General features: G+C 42.6%; 1 protein-coding gene across 18 annotated transcripts in view; it reads left to right on the top strand.

Annotated features, from left to right (window-relative positions):
* The window catches only part of FARP2 (FERM, ARH/RhoGEF and pleckstrin domain protein 2), a 209,780-nt gene that overhangs the window by 119,998 nt on the left and 66,021 nt on the right, over positions 1-23,761 (top strand). For 15 of the 18 annotated variants that reach the window (XM_039487655.1, XM_039487651.1, XM_039487643.1 and 12 more), the window contains exons 10-13: positions 4,560-4,723; positions 4,941-5,009; positions 10,339-10,396; positions 11,031-12,186. In XM_039487655.1, coding sequence (XP_039343589.1) covers positions 4,560-4,723; positions 4,941-5,009; positions 10,339-10,396; positions 11,031-12,186 — 1,447 coding nt within the window. The remainder of the gene's footprint in view (positions 1-4,559; positions 4,724-4,940; positions 5,010-10,338; positions 10,397-11,030; positions 12,187-23,761) is intronic. The other 3 variants (XM_039487659.1, XM_039487660.1, XM_039487658.1) reach the window with 2 other exon arrangements.

Raw genomic sequence — 23,761 nt, 5'->3', positions numbered from 1 at the left:
GACCAATGCCAGATGCTTCAGAGGAATGTGGAAAAAAAGCAAAATAATGCACCTAAGCATGCAGTTCTGTTCCACACAGGGGGACTTTTTCATAACTCTTTTTCATGGTGAGCATATATCCTGAAGCATGAAGATTGATGAACCTCAATTAGTTATCCTAACTAATACAACTTTAGATATTCATATAAATGCCAGTCCTTTTTTAAAAATTTACTGAATTATATACCTGCTGCAGGATATTACTACGTGGGTTTAATTGTTGTGATCCTAGATGAATCATGCACTGGGTTGAAGAGCCATTGTGTAGAGACTTCAGCCCAGGGCATTCTACAAGTATAGCAATTGTACATAAATGTTGTGAAAGACAGGGTCATTCTGAGTGTGCAAAGGACCTTCAGGGAGCTGATATGAAAGTAGGTTGTCCTGATTCAAACAATCAGTATGGATATCATATTCTGCATAAACAAGCAGGAAGTAAGATGAGCATGTCTCCTGTGTTGGGGAACTCCATTAGTATGAGTGGGCAGTCCATTGTAAGACATTTCTTATTGTCACTCAGCAGAAAAGGAAAACAAGATTGCAGAAAGACTGAGTTGCTTGGTGATGGACCATCACAAATAGTTTTTGGCTCTTCCAGTGAACTCCACTGGGATGTGTGAGCTCCTCATCTGATCAGAAAGATTTGCCTGCCTTCTGCTCCTGGCACTGAGAAATTTATGTATGTCAGCTTCTGCAATACCTCTGGCCATAGGCAGCATTCCATAAACTCTTGATAGCTGCTTGCCATTAGAGATGACAAGAAATGTCAGATCTTTTAATCCCAGGGGTGGGGTTTCAGTCTGGGCTCCTTCACTGATGCTTTTCACCTGAGCTGAGAATTGGCACTGTTGTATGGGTTTCCTCCAATTTTGATCATCCTGCAGGTCATTCTCAAGCTGACATTGGACCATGCCAAGCTCATTCTCATTGCTTCAGCATGGCTGAGGCAATGTTGTTGGTTCTCCAACCTTCATGTTAATGGTCTGTCCACTTGTATCTGTTCCTTTTCATCCCGACCTCCTGACTTAGTATCTTGGTTGGGTTTTGCATTCAGAACTCAGCTCCCTGCATCTCCCAGCATGGATACTGCATGGGTAGATGAGGAGGAGGAATTATGTTTGGAGATGGTGTTGGCAAGTCTTGCTCAATAGTAGGGAGCCCTCCACCAAAGTGTTCTGTTTGTCGAAGTTAAATCAGTTCTGGATTTGGTCATTAGTCTGCGGAGTTCATCTGAAGTTGTCTTGTATCCAGAGCATTTTGGAGTATCTGTTACACCTTCAGTCTTCTGGTCTTGCACTTCATTCATTAAAAGTCCACCTGGCGATGACTTGGGTGTTTCATCTGCCCACGGAAAAGTTGATGGTTTCAAACCCCATGGAAGTGAGGTTCTTGAAAGGAGTCACTTGTCTCTACCCATTGGTTAAAGAGCTGATTTCTTTGTGAGACCTTAATACTGTCTTAGCTATTCCCTTGGGGCCTCCATTTGAGCGTCTAGTAACTTCTTTCTCCCTTCTATGTCAGAAAACTGCTTTCCTTGTGGTAACATCCACCAGGAGGGTAGGCGAGTTGTAGGCTTCGATGGTGGAACCCCGTTATACTCAATTTTCTAGAGATAGGATATGGCCGCAGGGTTACTTTAAGTGTTTATCCAAAGTTGTTTCCCAGTTTCACCTGAACCAAGCTGTATATTTACCAGTGTTCTTCCCTAAGCAGCATTCACTTCCAGAGGAACAACATCATCTTCACACACTGGACATCAACCGATGTTTAGCTTTGTCTCAATAGGAGAAAATAGGACTGAATCTCAATAGGACCAAACATATCCACTCCTTACCTTGTTTGTTTATTTCATATGCAGACCAAATTAAGGATTAAGCAGTCTGTTCATAGATGATCTCCGGGTGGATAACTTCCTGTATACGCTGCCTCAAAGGATACATGCTAATTCCACAAGACCCTAGGAAACATTGATGGCATTTCTAAGTGACATTCCTATATTGGACGTTTGTAGGGCTGCCACTTGGTCATCTGTGCATACTGTTATAAACCACTATGCTATTATTGCTGCATCCAGATCAGATTCAAACTTTCGGAAGGCAATCTTGTAGTCCTTGTTTAAATAGACTCCAACCTCTCTCCTACTATGAGTACTACTTGTGAGTCACCTAAATAGAAAACATGGCTGCATCTACTCAAAAAAGAAAAAATCATTACCTTCTTGTAACTGTTGTTTGAGATGTGATGCAGACATGTATTCCACAACTCACCCTCCACCCCCACTGCATCAGAGTCTGTACGTCTGATGTTCGGTACAAAGCCACTGAGGGAGTTCGGGGTGGCACTGCCCTTGGGATGGGGCTAGGGCTGCAGGGCTTGAGCGCCTCCCCTACAGGTACTGCTAGGCAAAGTTCTCTGGCTCTAGTGTGCTAGCTGTGCGCCACCTAAACTGAATACACAGCTGCATTGCATCTTGAACAACAACCATTACTGATAGGTAATTGTTTTATGTGCGCTCTCAATTCAGATAAAAATAAAGTGATCCTGAAAGACCTAGTTTACCCGGCCTGTCATGGCGGCGGCCCCCTCCCCGGGGGGAAGCGCACCCGCCGGTCCCGGGCCTGCCCCGGCCGGGCCGGCCCAGCTGCAGTACAGCCTCCTGCTGGAGCACCTGGTGGGGGAGCGGCGGGGGCCCCGCCAGGCCCGGGCTCTGGACCCCGCCGCGCTGGGGGGCATCCCGGCCCCACCCAAGAGCGAGGAGCAGAAGCTGATCGAGCGGGTCATGGAGAGCTGCGGGTTCAAGGCGGCGCTGGCTTGCGTGGGAGGTGCGGCGCGGCGTGGGGGTGTGCCCGGCCCGGGCGGAGGGGCAGCTGGCGCCCATCTCCCCCCCCCACCTCTCGAGCTGCCTGGGCCCCGGGGCAGCTGGGCTCCCCCCCAGGTTGGCTGCCGGCCCCGTGGCAGGATCGCGGTAGCCCCCTGTCCTGACCCGGCTGGGGTGTTACAAGGAGAGGCCTCGTGGCTCAGCTTAGACAAGAGACCGGGGGCGGGGGGGATGGAGGGTTATCAAATCACCAGTGGAGTGGGGAGCGTGGATAGGGAAGGGTTATTTGCCCATTCACGTAACACAAGAACTGGGGAGGCGTCACCCAATGAAATGAACAGGCTGCTCGTTTGAAACAAACCGAAGGAAATACCTCTTGGCACAAGGCACAGTCACCCTGTGGAATTCGTTGCCAGAGGATGCTGTGAAGGGCAATATTTATCTAGTTATTTTTTGAACTCAGTTAAGTTCATGGAGGACAGGTCCATCAATGGCTATTAGCCAAGAAGATCAGGATCACAACCCCCATGCTCTCAGTCCTTAAACCTCTGAGTGCCAGAAGCAGGGACTGAATGACGGGATGGATCAGTCAGTAATTGCCCTGTTCTGTTCATTCCCTCTGAAGGATCTAGCACTGGCTGCTGTCAGAAGACAGGATACTGGGCTGGCTGCGCCATTGGCCTGACCCAGTATGGCCGTTTTTATATTCGGATCAGTTACTTCTCCCTCCCTGAGCCTCAATTTCCCCCTTTGTACACACAGGGTTCCTGAGTGTCTGGCTGGAGAGTCTTGCCCGCATGCTTGGGGTTCAGCTGATCGCCATATTTGGGGTCGGGAAGGAATTTTCCTCCAGGGTAGATTGGCAGTGGCCCTGGAGGTTTTTCGCCTTCCTCCGCAGCATGGGGCAGGGGTCGCTTGCTGGACTTGAAGTCTTTAAATCAGGATTTGGGGACTTCAACAGCTGAGTCAAGGGAGAGAATTATTTCAGGAGTGGGTGGGTCAGCTTTTGTGGCTTGCATCTTGTGGGAGGTCAGACTAGATGATCCTAATGGTCCCTTCTGATCTTAAGTTCTATGATTCTATGAAATGGCAGAGGCGATATCATTAGCACTTTCAGTTGAGGAAGTTTGCCTGCCTTATGTGACTCAGGTTCACAACATAAGATGCTTATTAGATTCTCTCCTGTTTCTGGATGTCCATATAGCAGTAGTGGCCAAAAGTGCTTATTCTGTCTTCTGTGCTTGTCCATGAGATTGTGACACTTTTTCCTTTTGAATGCAGATGAACTCATGATTAAGGCTACTATTTAGTCACAGGTATTTTTAGTAAAAGTCATGGACAGGTCCTGGGGAATAAACAAAATGTCATGACCAGTGACCTGTCTGTGACTTTTACTAAAAATACCCCCTAACTAAATCTTAGGTGCTGGGGGAGGGGGGCGCTCCAGCGAACGCTGCTGCTCTGGGGTGGATGTTCCAGTGGTTGCTGCTGCTGCTGGGGTGGGGGCAGCCTGGGGCCTGCTGCTGGGGTGGGGGAAGCCCATGGCCTCACTGCTGCTGCTGAGGGGGGGCAGCCCGGGTCCCTGCTGCTGCTGGAGGGGGGGCTGCTCAGGTGGCCCTGGGGTCAGCTGCACCAGCTGCTATTTTCTTGTCTATCTTCAGTGTTCTTGTGTGTGCTACTTGATCGTCTGTTTTGCTCCTAGGGTCCATATCAGGATACACTGGAGTTTCTGTTTGGCAGTAGGGATGAGTGTAAAAACTTCTGGAAAATCTGTGTGGAATATCACACTTTCTTCAGGCTGTTTGATCAGCCAAAACCAAAGGCTAAAGCAGTCTTCTTCAGCAGAGGGTCTTCATTCAGATACAGGTATGGCATAGCATAACTCAGTATATTTATAAAACACAACTTTTTATAGTTAGGAAATTAAATCATGATGAAAAAGTGCTTTAAAGTAATTCACTGGAGTTAAAAGTTTCAGAATCTGTTCCTAATGCATAAACATTCTTTGTTCAAAACCTGGACATTTTTTATCTACTACTTTCATGATGATTTTTATAATATTGGTACTTTGCTTGGTTCACAGTGGACGAACACAGAAACAACTGGTGGATTATGTTAAAGACAGTGGGATGAAGAAAACTCCCTATGAAAGGTAAAACCCATGATTTTTAAAAGGTGACATGAAGTTGAGACTCTTGGAGCCCCTATGTTGATATCCTAAATCTCACTTTTAATGAAATTGCTGCTTTGAGACATTTTTTTTATTATAAAATTATGAGGAACTGAGGCACAGAGAGGCTAAGTGACTTGCCCAAAGTCACACAGGAAGTCTGTGGCAGAGCAGAGACTTGAAATTGTATTCTACCTTTGATTTATTTTTTGAATCTCTCTCTCTCTCTCTCAATTGTGCGCACACACTCTAACTACTAGTAGGAAATGTTTCAAAGAGATGTCATCCTTCATTTCAGTCCATGTGGTTTTCTTGGGGGTGTATGGTTTACATGAGTTAGTTAGAAAATACATTCCAAAGGCAGTTTTCACAAAATGGGAAAAGGTCTACGGGACATTAATCTGGGTGATAAAAAGATGGAAAATTCCATAAAAAATGTATATTAACTATCTGGACTTCTGATCAGCTTCCTGTCTTGTGGAGGGATTTTCTAATTAAAAACAGTTATGTGTGGATCAAATCACCAGCTTGTATAATTTATAAAAGGGGCTTTTTTTATGGAAAACGGGTACTATTATGTGCCACGTATTGTATGCAGTTAACTGACAATGTACTTTGCATAAGTGTTGCACATTTTGACTTGCTCTCTGTTTTGACACCATATTAATTTATGGATATTTGTGTGCTTTGATGAGGAGGAATTTTTTTTTAAAAGAACAGACACCTTTATGCTGTCTCATTCTTCTATTCTCCCATGCCCTTGCAGTTGCTTTTGCAGTCTCCTTTGAAGACATGAATGGTCTGAATCTAATGTCTCTGTTTTCTGTAATTGTCTTGCTTCTGTGTTTTGTAGTAATTCACAAATATTTCATGTCTTTGCTGTACCTTCGTTTAGTCATTGCTGAAAGGGGGAATGTAACATAGAATCATAGAATATCAGGGTTGGAAGGGACCTCAGGAGGTCATGAAGTCCAACTCCCTGCTCAAAGCAGGACTAATCCCCAACTAAATCATCCCAGCCAGGGCTTTGTCAAGCCTGACCTAAAAAACTCCTAAGGAAGGAGATTCCACCACCTCCCTAGGTAACCCATTCCAGTGTTTCACCACCCTCCTAGTGAAAAAGTTTTTCCTAATATCCAGCCTAAACCTCCCTCACTGCAACTTGAGACCATTACTCCTTGTTCTGTCATCTGGGGCCACTGAGAACAGTCTAGATCCATCCTTTTTGGAACCCTCTTTCAGGGTAGTTGAAAGCAGCTATCAAATCCCCCCTCATTCTTCTCTTCTGCAGACTAAACAATCCCAGTTCCCTCAGCCTCTCCTCATAAGTCATGTGCCCCAGCCCCCTAATCATTTTTGTTGCCCTCCGCTGGACTCTTTCCACATCCTTCTTGTAGTGTGGGGCCCAAAACTGGACACAATACTCCAGATGAAGCCCCACCAGTGCTAAATAGAGGGGAATGATCATGTCCCACTGGCAGTGCCTCTACTGGCAGTGCCTCTACTTACACAGCCCAAAATGCTGTTAGCCTTCTTGGCAACAAGGGCACACTGTTGACTCATATCCAGCTTCTCTGTAACCCCTAGGTCCTTTTCTGCAGAAGTGCTGCCTAGCCATTCGGTCCTTAGTCTGTAAGAGTGCATGGGATTCTTCCGTCCTAAGTGCAGGACTCTGCACTTGTCCTTGTTGAACCTCATCAGATTTCTTTTGGCCCAATCCTCTAATTTGTCTAGGTCCCCCTGTATCCTATCCCTACCCTCCAACATATCTACCACTCCTCTCAGTTTAGTGTCATCTGCAAATTTGCTGAGGGTGCAGTCCACGCCATCCTCCAGATCATTAATGAAGATATTGAACAAAACCAGCCCCAGGACCGACCTTTTGGGGCACTCCGCTTGATACCAGCTGCCAACTAGACATGGAGCCTTTGATCACTACCTGTTGAGCCCGACAATCTAGCTAGCTTTCTATCTACCTTATAGTCCATTCATCCAGCCCATACTTTAACTTGCCGGCAAGAATACTGTGGGAGACCGTATCAAAAGCTTTGCTAAAGTCAAGGAATAACATGTCCACTGCTTTCCCCTTATCCACAGAGCCAGTTACCTCGTCATAGAAGGCAATTAGGTTAGTCAAGCATGACTTGCCCTTGGTGAATCCATGCTGACTGTTCCTGATCACTTTCCTCTCTTCTAAGTGCTTCAGAATTGATTCCTTGAGGACCTGCTCCATCATTTTTCCAGGGACTGAGGTGAGGCTGACTGGCCTGTAGTTAGGGTGACCAGTTGTCCCGATTTTTATAGGGATGGTCCCGATTTTTGGGACTTTTTCTTATATAGGCTCCTATTACCCCCTATTCCCATCCCGATTTTTCGCACTTGCTGTCTGGTCACCCTACCTGTAGTTCCCCAGATTCTCCTCCTTCCCTTTTTTAAAGATGGGCACTCCATTAGCCTTTTTCCGGTCATCTGGGACCTCTCCCAATCGCCATGAGTTTTCAAAGATAACGGCCAATGGCTCTGCAATCACATCCGCCAACTCCTTTAGCACCCTCCGATGCAGCACATCTGGCTCCATGGATTTGTGCTCGGCCAGCTTTCCTAAATAGTCCCAAATCACTTCTTTCTCCACAGAGGGCTGGTCACCTCCTCCCCATGCTGTGCTGCCCAGTGCAGTAGTCTGGGAGCTCACCTTGTTCCTGAAGACAGAGGCAAAAAAAGCATTGAGTACATCAGCTTTTTCCACATCCTCTGTCACTAGGTTGCCTCCCTCATTCAGTAAGGGGTCCACACTTTCCTTAACTTTTTTTCATGTTGCTAACATACCTGAAGAAGCCCTTCTTGTTACTTTTAACATCTCTTGCTAGTTGCAACTCCAAGTGTGATTTGGCCTTCCTGATTTCACTCCTGCATGCCTGAGCAATATTTTTATACTCCTCTCTGGTTATTTGTCCAATCTTCCACTTCTTGTAAGCTTCTTTTTTGTGTTTAAGATCAGCAAGGATTTTGTTGTTAAGCCAAGCTGGTCGCCTGCCATATTTACTCTTCTTTCTACACATTGGGATGGTTTGTTCCTGTAACCCCAATAAGGATTCTTTAAAATAGCCAGCTCTCCTGGACTCCTTTCCCCCTCATGTTATTCTCCCAGGGGATCCTGCCCATCAGTTCCCTGAGGGAGTCAGTCTGCTTTTCTGAAGTCCAGGGTCCGTATTCTGCCACTCTCCTTTCTTCCTTGTGTCAGGATCCTGAACTCAACCATCTCATGGTCACTGCCTCCCAGGTTCCCATCCACTTTTGCTTCTCCTACTAATTCTTCCCCGTTTGTGAGCAGCAGGTCAAGAAGAGCTCTGCCCCTAGTTGGTTCCTCCAGCACTTGCACCAGGAAATTGTCCCTTATGCTTTACAAAAGCTTCCTGGATTGTCTGTGCACTGTTGTGTTGCTGTCCCAGCAGATATCAGGGTTATTGAAGTCTCCTATGAGAGCCAGGGCCTGTGATCTAGTAACTTCTGTTAGTTGCCTGAAGAAAGCCTCGTCTACCTCTTTCCCCCCCCCCCCCCCGGGCTGGTGGTCTATAGCAGACTCCCACCATGACATCACCCTTGTTGCTCACACTTCTAAACTTAATCCAGAGACTCTCACATTTTTCTGCAGTTTCATACCGGAGCTCTGAGCAGTCATACTGTTCTCTTACATACAATGCAACTCCCCTACCTTTTCTGCCCTGCCTGTCCTTCCTGAACAGTTTATATTCATCCATGACAGTACTCCAGTTATGCGAGTTATCCCACCAAGTCTCTGTTATTCCAATCCCATCATAGTTCCTTGACTGTGCCAGGACTTCCAGTTCTCCCTGCTTGTTTCCCGGGCTTCTTTCATTTGTGTGTAGGAACTTAATATAACTTGCTGATCGTCCTGCTTTCTGAGACAAGAGTCCTCCCCTCTTGCGCTCTCTTGCTTGTACTTCCATCCCATTTCCCTACTTACCTCAGGGCTTTGGTCTCTTTCCCTCAGTGAACCTAGTTTAAAGCCTTCCTCACTAGGTTAGCTAGCCTGCTTGCGAAGATGCTCTTCCCTCTCTGCGTTAGGTGGAGCCGGTCTCTGCCTAGCACTCTTCCTTCTTTGAACACCATCCCATGGTCAAAGAATCCAAAGCCTTCTCTCTGACACCACCTGCGTAGCCATTCGTTGACTTCCACGATTTGACGGTCTCTCCCCGGGCCTTTTCCTTCCACAGGGAGGACGGATGAGAACATCACTTGCACCTCAAACTCCTTTATCCTTCTTCCCAGAGCCACGTAGTCTGCAGTGATACACTCAGTATCATTGGTGCCCACGTGGAGAAGCAGGAACGGGTAGTGATCCGAGGGCTTGATAAATCTCGGCAATCTCTCCGTCACATCGTGAATCCTAGTTCCTGGCAAGGAGCAGACCTCTCGGTTTTCCCGTTTGAGTCCCCGACCACCACCACCCACCTTCTTCTCTTGGGAGCAGTGGTCGTGGGACCCCCATCCCTAGGACAGTGCATCTCATGCCTTCCAATCGGTGGAGTCTCGTTCTGCTCCCTTCCCTCAGATGTATCACCTAGTCCACTCTCCAAATTAGTACCTGTGGAGAGAACATGAAGATGGTTGCTCACCTGTGGAGAGAACATGAAAATGGTCTGCATTGCTGGTACATGGATGCTCCTCTTTCTTCTTCTGGAGGTCACATGCTGCCAAATTTCTTTACCATCCTTCTGTCCCTGCTGCGCAGCCTGCTCTGATTCTTCAGAATGTTGTGTCTGTAGAAGCATATCCTGACATCTGTCCAGGAAATCTTCATTTTCTCTTATGCAACGCAGGGTCGATACTTCTTTCTCCAGACCTTGAACCTTCTCTTCCAATATGGAGACCAGCTTTCACTTTGTACAGACAAAGTCACTTTTGTCCTGTGGAAGAAAGACAAACATGGCACATCCTGTGCAGGTAACAGCTGAACTCTCACCATCCATATTTCCTTCCTTCTAAGAGCTTCCTTAGCTGTTGCAGTAACTACTCAGAGGAGCCTGCAAGATGAAAGCCTCAGGGTGCTCTCCCCTGGCAAACTCCCTCTGTTAGCCTCCGCTGTTTGCTGCTCAGCTGGTCCGCTGCTGACTGCCTTTCTATAACAGTCAGGCCCACTCAAGGCCCACCTGGAACAAAGCACTCCCAATTCACACTTTTCAAACATTTTTTACTCTTTTGCATGGGTGGGTAGAATGAGTGAGATTGGGTAGGGGGAGGAGAAAGGCAGATTGATTTCTTAATTCACAGCATACTCTCTCTCTTTCAGGAGGCACAGCAAAGCTAGAGTATCTGCTCACACGTCGAACACAGATGTGCCAAAACAGGTTAGTCCTGCACCACTCTAAATATTATGGTCAGTAAGACTGACAGCCAGCTTTCCAATTTGGCAGTGTAGGGAAAGTTGATTATGTTGTCTTGTTGATCCAGAATCATTTTCACTGTTTAATCTTCATGCTGTGCATAATTTTTTCCTGTGGTACTAATTTTAATGGATACTGCAGGTAGGTTGAAGTGACTCACATGGCTCATCTTTCACACTTCACATAGTTGAAAAGAAATTTTCATACTTATTCCTTGAGATACGCAGTCTTGTTCATGTGTTTCGGATCAAATGTCTCTGTCACACGAGCAAAAGGAGTTGTGCTGAAGCAAGCACTTCAGGACTTGGCCCTAAATATTTTGTGAATTCCCTCCAATATACTTGTGTGTATTTCCTTGTTTGCTCTGTTAGCGGAGGGTTTAAAAATGATGGGAGTAATTTAATAACTGATCACGAGAAGTTGTAAAAGGTGAGTTTTTATCTTTCTGGAGATTTTGGTCTTTTTCTGTATATGAAGCTATATTTCCAGAAAATCTCTTTCTAGTACACACTTTTACTGAGTCAGATATCAGAGGTAGTATTTTTTCTATGTATTATAAATACACTTTTTTACCTGTTCTATTTTTTTTCCACTCCAGAGTGTCTCATTTACTGAGGGCTTAGGTGCTCCTGGGTCCCATGCCTCAGTATCTGCCTCCTTCCCTTCAGTTTATACATCATCCACTACCACTACTGATGTGCCCATCTGTATGGAGACGAATCATTCCTTCTTGGACTCCAGAGCACCGTATATGAGGAGTCCAACAACAGAAAAGAGTATTGCAGTACCAACTGAAGAAACTGGGAAAAAAGCAACACAGCAGCCTGGATCTCCCATACTCCAATCATTGCAAGGTGTTGGGTTTTGTAATGTTGTAGGAAACTGCAGCCCCACTTATACTGGTGTTGAGAGTAGTTGTGGTTTAGATCTAGAAATAGAGAAGGTTAACCAGGAGAGCAGGGTTATCTTTAAAAATGACAATGATGAGGATGACTTTACCACAGGTGTTTTTATTGCTGATAAAAAGCATCAGTATTGCGGTAGGGGTGACCCTCTTTTCACATTGACGAACTCCCAGCTGCAGGTTTCAGAAGAATTTATTGATGATGACCCAACAGAAATCTCCTTTTTTGCTGGGGGATCTGAAGCATTTTCATATGTGTACAGTGGCTTAGACCAAATGGGGTCTGATTTATCTAGACATGCATCAAATTCAACTAAACTAACTAAGGATGTTCTTCAGCAAAGTATGGTGTCTTCTCAGTCAAGCCCTGACAGGTACTCCATAGAAGCAGTAGATATGAACATGGAAGATGAGTTTGAATTTGAAGGGAGTGATTTCAATGGCAATGAGAGGCCATCAGATACATCGGAATTGTTTGAGGTTAAAGCACAAGCGAGCAGAATGCAAAGCCTTTTGAGTCCTTCTGAAACCAGTTCACTCATAAACAACCGTTCTGAAAGCAGTTCCCTCAATAATTTGCCACTGAATGGTGCATCATCCTTTCACACGTATAACTCTGCTAATCATTCTGAAGCTAGTTCTATGGTTAACTTCCCAGCCTACTCGGTTCGCTCTGAATCCAGCTCAGCCTTTCAGTTCACTGACATCATTGACCAGTTGGAGCAGCTGAGCTATCCACTTACTACTACAGAAGACTCTACCAGTACAGATACAGACTCCTGGGATTCGGAAAGTGCAACTCCAATGGATGGAAACCACTTCTTCAGCAACCCCTTTGCTCAGGCAACTGGTGAGAACTTCACTTTTGATTTTCAGAATAATTTAAAGAATCTTGCCCAAGAAGATCAAACAGGAAAAACGCACATCAATAATTGATTGGTAGTTTGAGGTATCCAGCTATGCTGCTCAAACTTTCAATTCAGAGGTTTCAATTCAGAGGTATAATTTAAATCATTTTTGAGGTGGAAAACTCTTTTATTTCAGTGGCTGGATTTTAATTTGCATAATATAGTTGATTCCTGTTTCTTTCCTTCTCTTTATTTTTCCTTGAAGTATCCTAGCTTTGTTATTGCATTATATTGAAATATGTGTATCCAGTAAGTCTATAACCAACTGTGATTTATGCAAAATGCTAAATTTAAAAAACTTCAGAAAGGTTAATATTGTCAGTTGGGCCAACCAGAATTAAGAAAAATTATAATCCTATTATACCTTACTTTCCCGGAAACATGTTTGTATGTCAGATTTAGTCTGGTGTGCACTTCCTCTGACATCAGCACGAGATGCTGCCGCTTGTAGACCAGTTGTTACAGGCCACATCCAATACATAGGTTGTGGTCCTGCAATGCAGTAAGAGTATGTGCTGTTTCTTGAGACAAAGATGGACAATCTGTGAATCCACTGTGAAGATAATTCTTAAAATGTCAAGTTTATGCAACAAAAATCTGGCATACACCTCAAAGAATCAAAATCTTAGAGGGCAATTTTGAAGAGGAGCATGTGTACAGGAGCAATTGCATGCTGGGCATCATCTGATCTACCCCTGAAGAGAATTGTTGAACTTGAAGGCACATTGTGATCAACAACAGTCCAGCAGTGAACAAGTTCCCTACTGTTTTGCAGCTGTTTGGAGTGAGACACATAGATTATAAAGGCACTTAACTCCTTATTGAACTTTCTCATCTTCTTTGTCTTAATTTAATCAATTACACTGCAGAAAAATGGCTGCAACTTAATTTAATTAAGGCATATAAAATTTGCTTGGTCTGGGAGAAATGCTAAAAGTTAAATCAGGCAATAGCTGTCTTTAATTTAAACTCTGCACTGTATTCAGCAGAATGCTATTGAAATAAAATGGCTCCTTTCAGGAAAATAAAGACTTGGTGTAAAGTTAATAATAATAATAAAAAAAAAGTGAATACCATCAGCCACTGTTTTATCTTCACTGCTTTCATAGGCATTTTTAGATAGGTGACTTTATGTAACATGATTCATAGTGAAGGTGTAATTGAAAAGGTGTAAATATAGATTTCAGTGATCAGATCCATTGTACTAATTCATTAAATTAGTTATGGTGGAGGTTATAAAACTTACTTGCTCTCAGTCCACCTAATAGATATTCTTGGTAGGGGCTGGAATTCTGAGATGCAAAATTTTGAGGGCCTTGTGCAAGAAACGAGTTTTAAAATAAAAAATATCCCTGTGGCAGGTTTGGGGTCAAAAGCATCGCCTCTTGAGGCAATTTGGTTTACGTTCTGTGTGGTCCAGATTCTGAACCCGCCTTTCCTAAATGGGATAATAGTGCAATATCACTTCATTGGATTCCCTCTAAAATAAACAGGGTGCATAAATTAGCATAATTAATGTATTCATATTGTGTGTTTTCCATTAATGTTTATATGGTGTTTCCTGGGTAAGGGACTGATGTATTGAAAAAGAACCTTCATACTTGGTAGGCCACTTAAAAATCTCTTAAGGAATCCTGATGAAACATTACAAGGAAAGTTCTTTCAATGTGCAATAAAACTTAATGGGGTGATTGTTCCTTATTCACTTATTTTTTTTGTTTGTTTGTTTGTAGTCTGTTCTAACTATTCTTTCTACAGACATGATTATTCCTTTAAAGCAGGGCTGGCCAACCTGTAGCTCCGGAGCCACATGCGGTTCTTCAGAAGTTAATATGTGGCTCCTTGTATAAGCACTGACTCCAGAGCTGGAGTTACAGGTGCCAACTTTCCAATGTGCCGGGGGGTGCTCACTGCTCAACCCCTGGCTCTGCCATAGGCGCTACCCCCAGTCCACCCCTTCCTGCCTCCTCCCCTGAGCCTGCCCTTGCTCCAACCCCCCCCTCACCCCCCAGCCTCCTGCATTCCATGAAACAGCTGATGGGGGTGGAAGGTGCTAATCCCTGGGGCTGCTGGTGGGTGGGAGGCCCTGGGAGTGGGGTGGGGGAGCTGATGGGAGGCTGCTGACATAAATTGGTAAATTCTGGCTCCTTCTCAGGCTCAAGTTGGCCACCTCTGCCTTAAAGCATTCAGTATGTGTACTCATTCCACGCATTGTATTTGAGTGGAATTCCTATTGTTGCACTAGGAAGTGTCAGAAGTTTGCATTTGCTGACTGGCATTATAAAATGAAAACATACCTATAATACCATATGGTGAAGTATTAGCTGTCATTTTTCAAGTGTTTGTGGCTGTTCTGTTTCTTTAAATGGCAGTGTGTTTTCTCTCTCTCTCTCTCTCCCCCCAGCTCTTGATTCTTTGGCTTCTAGCATGAGACAGGTAGGCAATTTTTTGGCAAAAAATATTAATCCGTTCAGATAATATTTTTAGTGAAGCATAACAGCAGGTAAGTTATTTTTACATCCACAGCATCTGACTCCATTTTCTTTCCAAAGATGGGGGTTGGGAATACTCTGATAAGGACATGCTGATCAGAACCACACAAACAGAGCTAAAAGGCAGCATCCAGTTGCTAAGATAGCACTCTAGTGTGCTAACAGGTATTTCTCCTTTTACATTCTTCTCCAGAAAGCTGGGATATGGGAGACAGAATGGGGAAACACTGTTCTAATGCTGACCTAAATACCATAAGGGGGCTAGGTAATCAAAACTTAAGTGTTGGCTAGCAGACTGATGGAGGGACTTCAAACCCCTGTGCTATTGATGGGGGAAGAAGGAGGTGTTTCTCTTATGGTTTTTATAGTGTATCAGAGGGGTAGCCATGTTAGTCTGGATCTGTAAAAGCCGCAAAGAGTCCTGTGGCACCTTATAGACTAACTGACATATTGGAGCATGAGCTTTCGTGGGTGAATATCCACTTCGTCGGATGCATGGGCATTCACCCACGAAAGCTCATGCTCCAATACGTCTGTTAGTCTGTAAGGTGCCACAGGACTCTGCGGTTTTTATAATGCTATCCATCGTCCTAGTATCTGAATGCCTCCATGTAAGTCAATTAATTTTATAATCTCTGGCTCTTTTCCCTTTTTAGAGTATACAAACTTGGCTTGGGGTAGGGTTGTGTGTTTATTTAATTTTAGTTAATCTTGAGAGATTTTGTGTGTTGTTTTTGGGGGCAGGTAGAAAGGGGATGTTAGTGTTGTAGTGTCTTGTTGTGACAGGTTTTGTCAAAGAATAATGTTTTGTAGCATTTCCTACAGATGGTCAGACTTCAGATTCATTTAATCTTGCTGATCTATCCCAGGAGGGAGAGAGGCCCTCAGAAGCATCCTCATGACTGTATCTTTGCACCACCCCTCTTCTAGAGAGATTATTGGATTCAGTGCCTTTCAGCAGTCGAGGTGTCAATTCTAACATAGGCCACTGTTGCTATCTAGCTAGCTCTTTTCCCTGGCAGCAGTCACAGCATCCTGCCACACCTACTCCTCTCCCCATGGAGGTGTCTCTGGTTGGACCAGCCAAGGAAGAAGGTGAGAAGGCAGGCTCTCAGTTTTCCACTTAGGCTGTTTTACCTTGCTAGTACAGTTTGTGATGTGGTGCAATGTGTATTTCAATACCTAAGCATAACATCCTAAATTGAGAACACGCTAGCAGACTTTCAATTTTGTTTTCAGTTTTTTCACAACTTCAGTATTATTAAATAATAGTTGTCGATATTGAATATTTTTAATTTGAGCATAAAAATTTTTGTTTAAAGAAAGTTAATAGTGTGCTGCTTAATTTTAAAAGAAGGTGCTGGATACTTACATAGAGAAACTGTTTTTTGGAGTGGAAGGAGAACCTGAATATGAAAATAAGTTATGAGCACCATGTTACACATGGACTGGGGTGCTGTGGGGCCAGGGGAGGAATTACATGGGAAACTTTAGAAGATGGTCCTTGTGGAGTCTCCTATGCAAGGTCCCCTGAACAGGGAGGATTTTGAAAAAGAACACAAGACTCATTTGTTCAGATTCGGGCAGTGGCAAGCCAAAGACTAGCAGCCTTTCCATGGTACTTCCTGGCAGCATCACTTCTGAGGATGATTTCTGACCTCATGAACGGAAGGCATGGAAGGGACTTAATGCTGGTCAGCCGTCAACTACTCTACAGGTTTCACCTCAGATAAGCCAATAGCCAAGAAGAACATGATGTGAAAAGCAGCTATTCACCTACACATACTCCAGTATACTATTCTACCCCACATTCCATATCCTCATACTTGCACAGCCTTCATTAAGTGAAAGGGGAGCATGTCATAGAAACACTGCTCTCCTTCCTCTGAGAGGTCATTCATCCCTTCTGCCTCTGAACTCCCCTACATGGCACAGAACCCTGTGTTAGCAACTGCTAAATGTTTAATCAGGTATTTGTATATATACAAATGCATTTATAGAATAGGCATAAACAATAGTGATTCTTCATTGCTGTAGATATAGCCTACTAATGGATTTAGGTCTAGAAATAAGGTATTTGACTGCACTTCAGAGTGCAACAGAAAGCCCTGCAATGCATTTTAAGTGGCTTAGAGCTCCATAAAACAATCTGTACCTATATTTCTCTATGTATATTTACACCCACACATCACTTAATATATTTTTCACCAAATGTCATAGAATCAGAATATCAGGGTTGGAAGGGACTTCAGGAGGTCATCTAGTCCAACCCCCTGCTCAAAGCAGGACCAATCCCCAACTAAATCATCTGAAGCGTGTCAAGCACTATAAGAGAGCATTTTAGTCTTGGTATGTATAGTCACGGGAGTCCATTTGATTTACAAAACACTGGTGTCAGAACATTCTGTAAACAAACAGCCATCCAGTTAAGCCTTGGTAAAGTTTACTACATTCGTATTAGCGTGTTGTGGTGTATACTTTGTAATTTTAAAATAATCATGAGTCATTAAAGTAACATTTTGTCCATTTCCCAGAAATACTCATATTTTATCATTCATATAGAGTAGGAAATATATTGATTTTCTATCAAATTTCACTTAAAAGCCCAGTAACCTCAGTGTTACTGGATAAAACAAGTATTGAACTCCCTTATCCTGTGGTATTAGGTGGTGGTGGTGGTGGTGGTGGTTTTTTTTGTTTAATTTTGTTTATTGCAAATCTTGATAAGACTGTGGGAAAACAGTAACAAAAAAAATCCTGTTAATTATTATAATGTTGTTTTGGTGCAAACCTGTTGGTAAGTCATTCTTCTTATTGTCATTTTGCAAAGGGTGCTCAGTCTTCATTATTAGATATTAATGGACCAAATAGGTGTATAGCGCAATTCTCAGTGCAAACTCTCATAGTCGTCATCTGCACTGTAGCCATTTTAACACTGAACTCATCACAAATGCTGTGCGTATATGCATGAGTATACATATATACCAAATACATGGATATTGTGAGATTTTTACAGCTCCAAATGTATATCGCAAAGAGCATTTAATTAACTTACCTCTCTGTGGGTTATTAGAAGATTTAATCCACTGAGTCAAGAATAACTCTTTGCTGCTTTTAAAGAATAATTTAGTGGGTTTTGAATCTGGAGTGCTTCTCAAATAATTAAAACTAAGACATGTAACCTGTGGAAAGACATTACCGTAAATTCTATGAAATCACAATATTCTACTGTAGCTTCAATGTGCAGGGCTCTGACTTCACTCAGTAATACTGTTTGTGGCAGAGTTCTAAACATAGGTAAGAAAGTGCAAAGACCTATCACCAGAATGTGCAGGTGTACTGTACGTTCAGCTCACAAAACTACTTGTGCCTTAGCCTGAAGTGATCCCCCCAGTTCAATAGGTGCTAATCTTTGCAGAAAAACATTACACTAACAATGCAAAAGGGGCTTGAATTTCTTAATACATCTTTTTGGAAGATTTTTATTTTTTAACCCAGTAAACGTTTTTGTTGAATTATTTGTTTGAGGAGTTTTACAGCTTTGTTTTCTGTTGAAATTGCTGATTATAAACCTACAGATTTGTACTTATTCAGAACTTTTAAAATTGTTTATACAATAAAATGAGGAAACCTTTTATATGAATGACAAAATGGGCTTTTTAGCTTTTATTTTTCTTTACACTTGTGTTTCAAATAGATTAAATGTTGGTTCTCCTAGGCTAAGACTCCCAGGAGTTTTATTATCAGATTTCCCAGCTTAGTTTTCTTTTTGTAGGCATTTGGGAGGGTACCGTAGCCTAAGCAAATAGTGCTCAAGTTACTGTTTTGTTTGAACCCCTTTATTATGGAGTACAGATGAGAAGAAAAGTTCAGATTTCATCCTAAAAGCACCATTTATGTCAGAGACATTTTCCTATTAGCTATGGTTCAGCCTCTCTCAGGCAGTCTGCCCTATATCCTTATAACTAGCCATCAGTGATTGTAAGCATAACGCATGGTGACAAGTAGGTCATGTACTCATATTTTCTGTGTTACACATTCTTTTCCAGAAGGCCATACTTATTATACAGCTAAATCTTGCGTGCCTTACTCATGCAAGATAGTCCCTTTGAAATCAGTGCATCTAGTTACATAAGTAAGGTGAGCTGGATTTGGTTTTTTTTGTTTTTACAATTGGTTTTAGAACTTCCTGAAAAACAGAATTGCTTTCCATACTTGAACTGCTTAGAGGTAAAAAAAAACTGTTGCCTTGTTTTCTTAGTAGTCAAGGAGAATTAAGACTGATATCTCTGATTCCGTACCAAAAGTATGTGATCTAACATAAAAATATACTAGAACTTTAGTCATAATATGTTGTTACAATATCTGAATTTGAGCTGCTATTTTCATTGCAACATGTAGCTGTTTCGGAGGTTCGTAAGTTAAGCCCCAAACCTGCAATTCACTGGATGCAAACACAGTAGTCATGCATGATCAAGTTGCATGATGGCAGCCTCACCTTAGACTAACCCACGTCATGCTGAAGTAAATATTATACTATATTAATATAAAAATTTATAAAAGATTTTAATATATGCTACCCACGATATTAAGATATTATGCCAAATGCAATATGATCTTTAAAGATACTTTGCTTACTCAAGTATATTTTTAGAAATATGAAAATCAATAAGTTCACATTCTGATCATAACCTGTAAAATTAAGAGTGAGAATTTTTAAAACAAATTGGGCCCTTCCAGTAAAATTCGTAAGCAGGTGCAAAACTTTTACATGTGAGTAGTTCCATTAAATTATATCTGTGTTTAATGTGCTTTAGTTGGTCAAAGCCATAGTGTGTGAAAAAAGAGTGGAAAATCTATGAATTAAAAATTGTAGCGACAAAAGAAATTGCTGAGGTTTTTTTTTTAATGCCTCTATAGCCCAAACATTTTTTTAAAATAATTTTAAAGAACAGTTTTGCAGAGAATAAGTTCAGATTTTGGTCTTTCTTTGTTTGTTTTAATTAAAAGCAGTATTTTGAAATATCCAGGATAAGGAACACTTTACATTAAAAAGGTCGTAGAGCAGTTTTTAAACTAAGGGCTGGGGGAAAGCAGACAGGTGCAGAGGAGCACGTAGTATGGACATCCCTTAGAGGAGGATCTATAAATGAAGATTCCCTATGTCTTAATAAGGAGGAGAGGATGGAAGATGATAAAATACAGGTATGATCTGGTGAGAAATAGTCAAAAGAAAAGAAGTCCCATTCAATTACATCATGTAATGGCAGACAGCTAAAAAGTGACAAGTTTTAAAGTGCTTATATACCAATGCTAGAAGTCTAGATAATAAGATGGGTGAACTAGAGTGCCTCTATTGAATGAGGATGTTGATATAATAGGCAGCATAGAAGCTTGATGGAATGAGGATGATGAATGGGACACAGTAATACCAGGATACAAAAATATATCGGAAGGACAGAACAGGTTATGCTGGTGAGGGAGTGGCACTATATGTGGAAGAAAGCATAGAATCAAATGAAGTTAAAATCTTAAATGAACCAAACTGTACCATAGATTCTCTATGGATAGTAATTCCATACTTGAATAATAAGAATATAGCAGTAGGGATATATTGCAGACCACCTGAACAGGATAGTGATAGTGACTGTGAAATGCTCAGGGAGATTAGAGAGGCTGTTAAAATAAAAAACTCAATAATAATAATAATAATAATGGAGGATTTCAACTATCCCCATATTGACTGGGTACATGTTACCTCAGGACGGCTGCAGCGATAATGTTTCTTGACACCTTAAATGACTGCTTCTTGGAGCAGCTAGTCCTGGAACCCTCAAGAGGAGAGGCAATTCTTGATTTAGTCCTAAGTAGAGCACAGGATCTGGTCCAAGAAGTGAATATAGCTGGACTTCTTGGTAATAGTGACCATAATATAATTAAATTTAATATCCCTGTGGCAGGAAAAACACCACAGTGGCCCAACACTGTAGCATTTAATTTCAGGAAGGGGAACTACACAAAAATGAGGAGGTTAGTTAAACAGAAATGAAAAGGTACAGCACTAAAAGTGAAATCCCTGCAAGCTGCATAGAAACTTTTTAAAGATACCGTAATAGAGGCTCCACTTAAATGTTATACCCCCAGTTAAAAAACACAGTCAGAACCAAAAAAAGAGCCACCATGGCTAAACAACAAAGTAAAGGAAGCAGTGAGAGGCAAAAAGGCATCCTTTTTAAAAGTGGAAGTTAAATCCTAATGAGGAAAGTAGAAAGAAGCATAAACTCTGGCAAACGAAGTGTAAAAATATAATTAGGAAGGCCAAAAAATAATTTGAAGAACAGCTAGTTAAAGACTCAAAAAAAGTTGCTATTACTTTTTAAGTACATCAGAAGCAGGAACCCTGCTAAACAACCAGTGGGGCCACTGGATGATTGAGATGCTAACGGAGCACTCAAGGACGATAAGGCCATTGCAGAGAAACTAAATTAATTCTTTGCATCGGTCTTCGGGTTGAGGATGTGAGTGAGATTCCCAAACCTGAGCCATTCTTTTTAGGTGACAAATCTAAGTAACTGTCCCAGATTGAGGTGTCATTAGAGAAGGTTTTGGAACAAATTGATAAACTGAACAGTAAGTCACCAGGACCGGATGGTATTCACCCAAGAGTTCTGAAGGAACTCAGATGTGAAATTGCAGGACTACTAATGGTAGTCTCTAACCTATCATTTAAATCAGCTTCTGTGCCAAATGACTGGAGGATAGCTAATGTGACACCAATTTTTTAAAAGCGCTCCGGAGGAGACCCCGGCAATTACAGGCCGGTAAACCTGACTTCAGTACAGGGCAAACTGGTTGAAACTATAGTAAAGAAAGTTCTCTCATGGATTAAAAATTGGTTAAGAGATAAGAAACAAAGGGTAGGAATAAATGGTCAGTTTTCAGAATAGAGAGAGGTAAATAGGGTATACCCCAGGAGTCTGTGCAGGGCCCAGTCCTATTTAACATATTCATAAATGATCTGGGAAAAGGGGAAACAGTGAGGTGGCAAAATTCGCAGATGATACAAAACTACTCAAGATAGTTAAGTCCCAGGCAGATTGCAAACGGCTACAAAAGGATCTCTCAAAACTAGGTGACTGGGCAACAAAATGGCAGATTAAATTCAATGTTGATAAATGCAAAGTAATGCACATTGGAAAACATAATCCCAACTATATATATAAAATGATGGTGTCTAAATTAGCTGTTACCACTCAAGAAAGAGATCTTGGAATCATTGTGGATAGTTCTCTGAAAACATCTACTCAATGTGCAGCAGCAGTCAAAAAAGCAAACAGAATCTTGGGAATCAATAAGATAGAAAATACCATATTGCCGCTGTATAAGTCGATGGTACGCCTACATCTTGAGTACTGCGTGTAGATCTGGTCGCCCCATCTCAAAAAAGATATATTGGACTTGGAAAAGGTTCAGAAAAGGGCAACAAAAATGATTAGGGGTATGGAATGTCTGCCATATGAGGAGAGATTAATAAGACTGCGACTTTTCAGCTTGGAAAAGAGATGACTGAGGGGGGTATATGATAGAGGTCTCCAGGCCAGTCATGATTTTATAGAAAGTAAATAAGGAAGTGTTATTTACTCCTCCTCATAACACATGAACTAGGTGCCACCAAATGAAATTAATAGGCATGAGGTTTAAAACAAAGTATTTTTTCACACAACGCACAGTTAACCTGTGGAACTCCTTGCCAGAGATGTTGTGAAGGCTAAGACTATAATAGCATTTAAAAAAAGAACTAGATAGATTCATGGAGGGTAGGTCCATCAATGGCTGTTAGCCAGGATGGGCAGGAATGGTGTCCCTAGCCTCTGTTTGCCAGAAGCTGGGAATGGGCAACGGGATGGATCACTTGATTACCTGTTCTGTTCATTCCTTTTGGAGCACCTGGAATTGGCTACTGTCCCAAGACAGGATACTGGGCTAGATGGACCTTTGGTCTGACTCAGAATGGCTGTTCCTATGTTCTTACATGATGTTGTATAATGTATATAAAAATGTGCACTTAGCACAATGGTGTCACTGTTTGCATAATACTTTACTATTTAGGTATTCAGGGATTGATCCAAAGCCCATCTGAAGTCACTGGGAGTCTTTCAGTGGTGTTTGGATCAGATCCTAATAGTGCAAAGTGAAACTTTATTCCACACACTATATTTCTTAAAGGAAATTCACATGTAAAGTCACATTAAAAATGCTATTAGTGGAATGAAAAGAGGCAGAAATAAGCAATGAATAGTTAAAGGGAAAGCATAGTGCACCATATGTCCTCTGGTTGTTTAGACCAGTGTTTTACAATGACCGGTTTGTGGACCGGCGCCTGTACCTCAGATCTTTCTGACACAGTTTAGGAAGGCAGCAAGCCATTCCCTGGTATCAAAAGGGTTGAGAAACACTGGTTTAAACACACTGGGGCACTGCATTTTAATGGTGAATTGAAAAAGTTATCTGTCAAAACACCAGTGCTGGACGGGTAGGAGTACCCGTAGGAGGGGGAGCGCCCCCTGCAATCCCTGGAGTGGCGCCTGCCTGGCGCGGTATAAGGGGAGCGTGCAGCTCCCTCCACCCTCAGTTCCTTCTTGCTGCCAGTGAAGGTGCGTCGGAACTGCTCAGCTCCAGCTTTGCTGCAGCTTGTCCTCAGAACTGTTTGTTCATTCATTAGTACCTGTAGTCAGTTAGCTATTTCAGTTAGTTTAGTTAGTGAGCCCGGTCCGGGGCTTTTGTAGGCATTCTATGCCAAGGAGGGACCCGCACACGGAGTGTCTGCGCTGCTTGGGAGAAACCCATATCAGCAAAAGGTGCAAGATCTGCAAGTCATTCAAGCCCCAGACCACAAAAGAAAGGGACATTAGGCTCCGGGTCATCCTGATGGAGTCGACACTGGCCCCGACCCTGGAACATGGCTCCGAACCGGCACCGCGGCATCGGTACGCGGAGACCCTCTGGTACCATTGACCAGTGGGCA

This window comes from Mauremys reevesii, linkage group 9, assembly GCF_016161935.1.
Source record: "Mauremys reevesii isolate NIE-2019 linkage group 9, ASM1616193v1, whole genome shotgun sequence".
NCBI classification, from domain to species: Eukaryota; Metazoa; Chordata; order Testudines; family Geoemydidae; genus Mauremys; species Mauremys reevesii.
This window is presented reverse-complemented; position numbering and strand designations above follow the sequence as displayed.